Source organism: Spinacia oleracea, chromosome 5 (genome assembly GCF_020520425.1).
Source record: "Spinacia oleracea cultivar Varoflay chromosome 5, BTI_SOV_V1, whole genome shotgun sequence".
NCBI lineage: Eukaryota > Viridiplantae > Streptophyta > Magnoliopsida > Caryophyllales > Amaranthaceae > Spinacia > Spinacia oleracea.
This window is the reverse complement of record NC_079491.1, coordinates 85489567-85497661: the sequence shown is the minus strand read 5'-3', so window position 1 is coordinate 85497661 and position 8095 is coordinate 85489567. Positions and strand designations below refer to the sequence as shown.

Here is an 8095-nt window from a genome sequence, read left to right as displayed (position 1 = left end):
GCTTGGAGCAGGGCGGACTTCTTCTGACCTAAAGTTGCCATTCAGGGGCACCTTGTTCCCTTTTGATGTCATGAAAGATAGGTCATGCAGGTGGGATTAGGACCATGGAGTTCAATGCTTCACTGGAAATTCAAATCATCGTAGTCGCTTGGAGCATATGGAATGAAATTCAAATAATCATGAGTTTCAATGCATCAGAAGAAAGCAATACCTTTTCAGGAATGAACATTTGTCTCAACGCTATTGTTTCAATGATGTAGCGACCAACATAATATCCACTTTCCTTGGAGCCTGGAGGTTGGCGAGGGCACTATTACACAAGAAAGTTTACATTATAATTAAGCACCTACGAATACAACGTATTAACAAACTAATATTGTTACAAAATTGTAATTAATATCACATACCTCAATTTTTTGCCACTTAATGAAAGGGTTCTTCTTTATTTTTGGGATATCCTTACGGTATTCCGCGCTAAATTTGATGATTGCCCTAAGTAATTGTTAATAGTTTAGTTATGTAATTTAATATACTACAATAGGAAAAATATTTGAAAAAATAAGTAATTTAGTACATACCTGTTGATTATTGTTTGAGCAAATTCGGGAGGTTCATTTTGTGCTCCAAGTGGATCTAACCACTGAACCAATGCAATCCATGGACAAATAACAACCAACATCCAATCCCGACTACGCACAAAAGCAAAACCAAATATCACATTGTCCGGGGATGTAGGGTCAGGTACAGTGATTATAAATACTATTGTTTCTGTTGCAAAGTACTGATTAAAATATTAGCTGAAGAAATCACTTACTCTTCTATATAGGGCAAGAAGAATAGTTGATATTTATTTTTGCCATCATTGCACGCAAATACCCTATATAAATAGTCACATCGATCGTCTTCTTTTTCCACACGTCTTAGCGGGGATAGATAGGTGGAGTTACAAAATCCATATAGCCCAGAGATGCCATCTTTGAGAACCATCTCACTCAGATGTCTTTCACATCAAAAAACAATTAAATCATTTTTTAGAAACCAATATATACATTTACTTGGAATCAAAAAGGGTACAACACACTTACATCATTAAAATCAACATGTGAGATGATCTTATCTCTCTTTGAAAGCACCAATCAAGCATGTCTTCATAATCAAGGCTAACACATTGCTCATTTAGGAACACTCTAGCCGGGATCGTGAAGGATTTGGTTTTTCCGCTCTTTTTCATTCCAATAGCTACATCCTTGAAAACTTTTACCAAATTAGAAGTCAACTTTGACCTATCAGTTGGAGTGATCGTATACTTTCGAGTGCATGATGACTGTGATGATGGCGGGCATGGAGATGGCGATCGTGGAGATGGCGAGCGTGGAGATGGCGCGGTGAATTCCTTTGTTATTTGTTTATCAGCAGCCTTGTTATACATTAACACGGAAAAAAAAGGTATGTAAAAACTATTGGCTGAATGAAATAAATAAGTATCGTGATATGTAACGCATAAAATTTCAATAACGTACCTTCTTTAACGGAAAAACCAAATGAGCAGGCCATATTAAAAATCTACCCGAGCTTTGACAAACGAATTTTATTTCCCTGTCGGGACATGACAATTCCGCACTTGAGTTGATATCTTCTTTAATACAAACTCGATAATGACCGCTAGGCACGGTTTTGAAATGATTCTTGACCACTTCTCCTTCCCTACCAACGTACACTTCTCCAATGGCAACTATATGGACACCTTTGTCATTCTCAATCGCCAAGGAACATAAACTGCTAACACCCTAATCATAAAGAACATATAAGTAAAAAATGTTATTTGTATTTGCATTTAGAGGTTTACTCTGCTACGGAGTCACATCTACTCTCTGATCAGATCAGTTCTGACCTGTTCTGTTCAGATCAGTTATGTCTTTAGGATTTCAGTTAATAACTTGATGTGTTAGTTGATTTGCATCAGTTCTGATCAGTTCTGATGTTCTGTTCTGATCAGTTCTGATGTTTTATTCTGATCAGTTCTGATGTTCTATTCTGATCAGTTCTGATGTTATGTTCTGATCAGTTTTGATTAGATCAGTTCTCTTATCAGTTCAGTTCTGACCAGTTGATCTGTTCAGATCATTTATTTCTTTAGGATTTCAGTTTCTACCTATTTATTTTGCGGGTATGGATAATTGTGAGCAACAACAAACTTGTAGATTAACGGGTTTTAAAGCTTGTAGATTAACCTGGCATGATAACTAGATCAATTTAACTAACAAAATAATGTTACCTGGGGAAATGGTTGATCATTGACTTTCTCAGTAGAAAGTACAAACTCAGTTTCAGGCACGTATTCTTTCTCTGGATCAGGCCAAGCAACATGGTACACCTCAGTTTGGACTTCTGGAACTTGAACTTTATTCTGTTTTGAGGCAAGTTGAAAGTTGGCACCTTGCAGTCTTTGGTCACCTCGTACTCCCTAACATACCACCCAATCCTTGACTGCCACCAAACCCACCCTCTTGGAAACCCTCTAAACGACGACTAACTTGGTTGCTGTCAGGCACATTCTCATGCTCAGGCCAAGCACCATCTTCTTGTTGTTGCATTGTATTCTGTTTTAAGGATAGTTGGAAACAGGCACCTTGAAGTGTTTGGCCATTCGTACTATGAAAGTGGGCAGACTTGGCACCCCCGAACCCTAACCCTTGGATACCACCACCATCACCAAATTGTTTCAGTTGGTCTCGGTTGAGCTGACCAATAGACATTAAGTAATTTAACAACAAATCCTGAGTGTTTTTCATAACAGTTAATTCTGATTTTGACAACATTGAGTTCGGAACGCAATTGACTAGATGGTGTGGGTTTGTTGTAACCAAAGTATTGCTTATTGGTAACACCTGATCCGACACCCCTAACACAACCTCCATGTTCAGGAGTGTTTAGTGCTCTTGCTAGGATATCATTTCGGCCAATGGCATCAATTTCTCCTTGGATTTGTTGTGCCTCTAATACTTTCTGACATAAAAAATGAGCAACCAGATCAAGTTAGCATAATAGTGACATCAAAATGTTTAATTTGATTTATATATAAATATATTCTCACAATTGCTTTAGCTATTTCCAAATCGACGGGATTGTCAAAGGTTATCACACCATTTTCTTCTCTAGAGTGGGCTCTTATCCAAACCAGATGTCGAGGCACATCAGCAACTTGGATTTCTTGTTTCTGAAGCTCGTCAGCCTAAGAATACAAAATAATAATCATAATCATAAGAATCATATGTATAAGTTTTCAGTGTTAGACTATATGTGATCGTTCTGAACTTACAATCTCTGCTTCATAATACAAGTACCCTTTTCGACCTCCACGATATCTTGAAGTATTCTTTTTTGCCCTTTTTGAATTCAAGTCACTTAGTTCCTATCCATATGATGTACATAACAGTAAGTGCACAAAATTCATTTGAATGTTCAGTAACTATGCATTGACATGGAGTATTGAAAGTACCTTGAACTTAGGATCAGTATATGTTGCAATGAATTTGTCCCAATCAGTTTGCGTTATCCATCCATACAACGAAGGTGGAGTCCTTATTATCACATTTTCATTCTCTCCCTTGGATTCGTACACGAAGACTTTCCTTAATCTAGCCTTGAAACATCTCCACCGAATTGAAGCTCTCCTTAACACGTAACTTCTACGTTCTTCGGGCACTATGAATCCCTTCTGCAAATTCAAGAGAAAGTTATCCTGAATATACTTACTGTTGAGAATCATGCTTGCGAATACAGAGAAAAGGTAAACTTCTGAAGTTCTGATCATTTCCGTCTATAATATTTACTCTGAATATGTGTATTCAGAAAACCAACAACCTGTCTTTGAATATCAGCTTTCACAGTTTTTAATCAGCAAAAATTAGTTCTGAACTTCTGATAAGTAAACTTCTATTTTATTGAAAATGTCTGAATCCCATAGATGGACTAGTTAAGATGTATGGTCATGAAGCTAAATTGCAGGCATTCTTTCAAGTAGCAGATGCTTTGGAGCAGCCATTTGAAGATGGTCAGTTTAATTTGGTTTGATCAATGGAGAGTGGTGAACACATGCCTGATAAAAAGAAGGTTTTAGTTCTCTCTATCTTAGACCTTTTACTGGTATAAACAACTTGGTAAAAATAATGATTAAACTCCAACTTGGTAAGATGAGAGAAAACTCAAAGGCCAGAATCAAAACATCCACCATCTTATCGGAGATCAAAATAATTGTGAAAGGAAAGTGATTGACACACATGGTGAGCTCAAAGGAAAAGAAGAAGGAAAGATTAGCTGGCAAGTCAACTCAAGGGACCAGAATAGAGGAAGACTCAAAGTGTTCTGTAGCAGCAAGGAACAAGCAGGGTTAAAGGCTGTTCTTCAGGGGGTTTCTGAAGCCAAAACAAGGAATTGGAGGCACCTGATAATTAGACCTTCGAGCACGAAAATAACTAACATTCTCATTGGGAAGGATGTTTAGGGAAAACTAGCCTGCCATTTCTGGACACTTTAAAAATAGTAGTTTGTTTTTTGTTTTGGCTTCATTTAAAGAACTGTAGTTTAAAAATGTAAGCCAGAAGACAAACACTCCAGCAAGATTATTCTGGAAATTCCAGAGCACACACTCTGACTTTACAGACATTTACTAATGGATGCATTTGATTAGTAGGACTTTTGTGTTCAAATTGGATACCAAAATGTCAGCCTCAAATTGAATAAGTCTCTCCCAAAGAAGATTTCTGGTCATAAAGTTATAGACATTCATCAGATTTCTGGTGTTTGTATTTCTACTCTAGTACTCAGCTGGCTAAAATCCAGCAGATGCACTGAGCCTATAGCTCCTATGTTGTATTTCTACTCTAGTACTCAGCTGGTTAAAATCCAGCAGAATAAGTCATATGTTGGGTGATGAATCATTTTGTTCAGTTTTAAATCTGATAGAGTCAGTTTGTCTAGGGTCACACGATTTTAGTTTGTTCTATTGATTTGTGGTTATTAAACCCTTGAATGGTTCAGCTACTGAGCCATCAATGGGTGTTGTTAGTCAGAATGGTTCAGGAACTGAGCCAACAACAGGAAATTCAAAGAACAGGTGTTCCACAGATTCACCAGATAACCCACAAAGAAGGCAAATGAATCTGAATTTACAACTTTCGAAGCTCCTATCTAGATCAAAACCTTTGTAGTAATGTCATAATCTCAAGACGATTTGCACATTTACATATGCATTTTACTGATTAAACAATTAAGCAATTAAACTAAAAAAAAACTGCATCGCAATGAAAAAAACAGGAAGAAAAAAAAAAGCGAAATTCAAATGGGAGAAATAAAAAACTAGAAGTGATATCTTTCTTACTGTAATATAGTCATAAACTTCATTGATGACTTCTTTAGGAACTTCATCCCACGCAGTATAATTGATATTCACTCGTTCACGAACAACAACACCAATGTGAGAGGCGAAAGTAATCTTTGTTATCCCCAACCGGCACTTTGTTGCGATTCCATTCTAAGGGGAGTTTAATGCCCTTACGAATTGCATTTCCAACTAATTTAAGCACCGTACGACCCCTGCGATTCTCACATTCAATCAAAGCCTCTTCATCTCGAGGGGAACTTGCTCGCTTTTTCTTTCTTGCCATCAACCTACAAACATACAAAGTTCATTAGATAACATAACTAAAGCACTATATTAAGATAAATATAAGCATTTGATATTAAAATTAGGCATCAAATTAGTAAGTTAGTAAGTTTATTAATTGATTCACAACAACCTGTACGACGACGTTTTTTTTCCCGATTTGCATTACAAGTTTCATCTTCAAACCAAATTCCTTCTTCATGGTCACTACGGACATATGTCGATGTATCATCAGTACTATCATTCACATTAGCTACCTCACTAGTGGAAGACCTTTCCTTAGACACAATATTATCATCATGGTCATCAATGGCATATCGAGGTTTCGTTGTTATAACGACCGACCTTGTTTTATCAAGTGGGTCAGTCATATAAAACACCTGTTTTGCTTGACTAGCCAAAATATAAGGATCGTCCTCACTGCCAAGTTTATTAAGATTCATTGAAATTTTCCCTAAGCCATCACATATAACGTTATTGTTATTGTCAGCCCATTTACAACCAAACACAGCTATTGAAAAGCCCATATAATGCAACTCACAAATCTCATCTATTACCCCATAGTATTGCATTTTACTATAGACAGGACGATTGTCTTTAGAACTTGAAAAATACATTGCTTCAACTTCGAGAGATACCCCACTGTTTTGCATACTACTTTTATCATCTTGGTCCCGCATATAGAATGTACAACCATTAACAACATATGCAGAGAAAAATGAGGCACGGAAATCAGGACCATAGCACAAACTCCTAAGTCTCTCAGAAACAGGTTGTTCTTTCATTACTTGATCTTTGAACCAAAAACGAAATGATTTACTATGTTCTGTAGCTAATGCTTTCGGGTTAGCCTTTCGGTTCTGCGCCTTCAAGAAAGACATGTGTCGGTTGACATACGGTGCAACTTCATCTTCATTAAAAAGAATATATGTGTGGGCCATGTGCCACTTGTCAAGAGACATATCATGATCTCTACGGCCTATAGTTCCCATACCATCAAATCGACCACTGTGTCGAGAAGTAGGAAGCCCTAATGTCTTCACATGATCTATATGTTCAAGACAATATTCCATAGCTAACTCATAAAACATTTTCTCAGCGATACAAGCCTCAGGTCGATAAGCATTCTTAACACATCCCTTATAGGTTTTCATTTGCCTTTCAAAGGCCCATTGAGCTCTCATGTGCACAGGACCACAAAATCTGATCTCTCTTATTAAGTGAATAGGCAAATGCATCATGACATCAAAAAAAGACGGGGGAAAATACATCTCCAACTGGCACAAAATGACGGCAATTTCAACCTCTAAAGAATCCAATTCTTTAGGATTAATGACTTTACTGTATATAGCCTTGAAGAAACAACATAACCTAATAATGGTATACCGTACATTTTTAGGCAAAATTGAACGAATCGCAATAGGTAAGAAATCTTCCATCAGAACATGGCAATCATGAGACTTCAGCCCCACGAGTTTCAAATTCTCCATTGAAACAAGCGAAGAAATGTTTGAAGAATAACCCTCAGGCACTTTAACTCCAGCTAAGGTAGAACAAAGCTCGACTTTCTCCTTTTTGTACAATGTATAGGCAGCAGGGGGTATATACTTCCGTTTTCCGGTCTCCTCAACAACATGTAACTCATTTCTAATATTCCATTTCTTCAAGTCATCTCGAGCCTTAGGACCGTCTTTTGTCTTCTTATCAATATTCAATAATGTGCCAATCAGACTATCAAACACATTTTTTTCGATATGCATCACATTTAGAGAATGTCGCACAAATAAAAATCTCCAATAAGGAAGACGCCAAAAACCGGAACACTTTTTGTATCCCTGTTTAGGATGGGCATCTTTACTTTTCTTCAACTTGCCAAATGTAATTTTAATATCTTTTACCTTGTCAAACACTTCTTGGCTAGTAAAGACTTTTGGGCAACTTTCAAAATTTTGTTCCCCATTAAACGCCTTTTTCAATTTGCGGTACTGATGATCAGGAGGAAGAAATGGACGATGATCAAAGTAGACATACTTTCTCGATGCTGATAACCACTTTCCCTTCAAACTATCTTCACATATAGGACAGGCACATTCCCCTTTCACGGTATAACCAGAAAGATTACCATACGTTGGATAATCTTGGATAGTGCAGAACAACATCACTACAAAAAAACAGGACTCATAGTGACGCTTTTTTGGTCGAAAAGTGGCGCTAAAAAGCGTCACAATTTTCTATAATGACGCTTCACAAAAGCGTCATTATATTTTGGGCCACTATATAATGACGCTTTTAGTAGCCACAAAGCTCAAATTTTGTGACGCTTTTTTAAGCCACTCCTTTAATATAAGGACGCTTTTAATGGTTGATTTTTGTCGAGCTACATTTGAGCCAAATCGATTGTGATGCCACAAAGCGTCACAATTTACCTCC

At 37.1% G+C, this 8095-nt stretch overlaps 2 protein-coding genes and 1 long non-coding RNA gene across 3 annotated transcripts; all 3 read right to left on the bottom strand.

The window, feature by feature from the left end:
* Window positions 1–1081: 1081 nt before the first annotated feature.
* On the bottom strand, window positions 1082–2918 carry LOC130461669 (uncharacterized). Its single transcript, XM_056829834.1, has 4 exons — window positions 2474–2918; window positions 2276–2346; window positions 1521–1787; window positions 1082–1417 (listed from the first exon to the last, which is right to left on the bottom strand). The coding sequence occupies exons 1-4, from the start codon at window positions 2916–2918 to the stop codon at window positions 1082–1084; spliced, it is 1119 nt and encodes a 372-aa protein (XP_056685812.1).
* Window positions 2919–2938: 20 nt separating this feature from the next.
* On the bottom strand, window positions 2939–3413 carry LOC110774865 (uncharacterized). The gene is made up of 3 exons (XR_002529597.2): window positions 3320–3413; window positions 3095–3232; window positions 2939–3006 (listed from the first exon to the last, which is right to left on the bottom strand). It is a non-coding gene; the product is annotated as an uncharacterized lncRNA (long non-coding RNA).
* Window positions 3414–5456: 2043 nt separating this feature from the next.
* Window positions 5457–7824, bottom strand: LOC130461668 (uncharacterized). Its single transcript, XM_056829833.1, has 2 exons — window positions 5852–7824; window positions 5457–5670 (listed from the first exon to the last, which is right to left on the bottom strand). The coding sequence occupies exons 1-2, from the start codon at window positions 7822–7824 to the stop codon at window positions 5457–5459; spliced, it is 2187 nt and encodes a 728-aa protein (XP_056685811.1).
* Window positions 7825–8095: the final 271 nt, after the last annotated feature.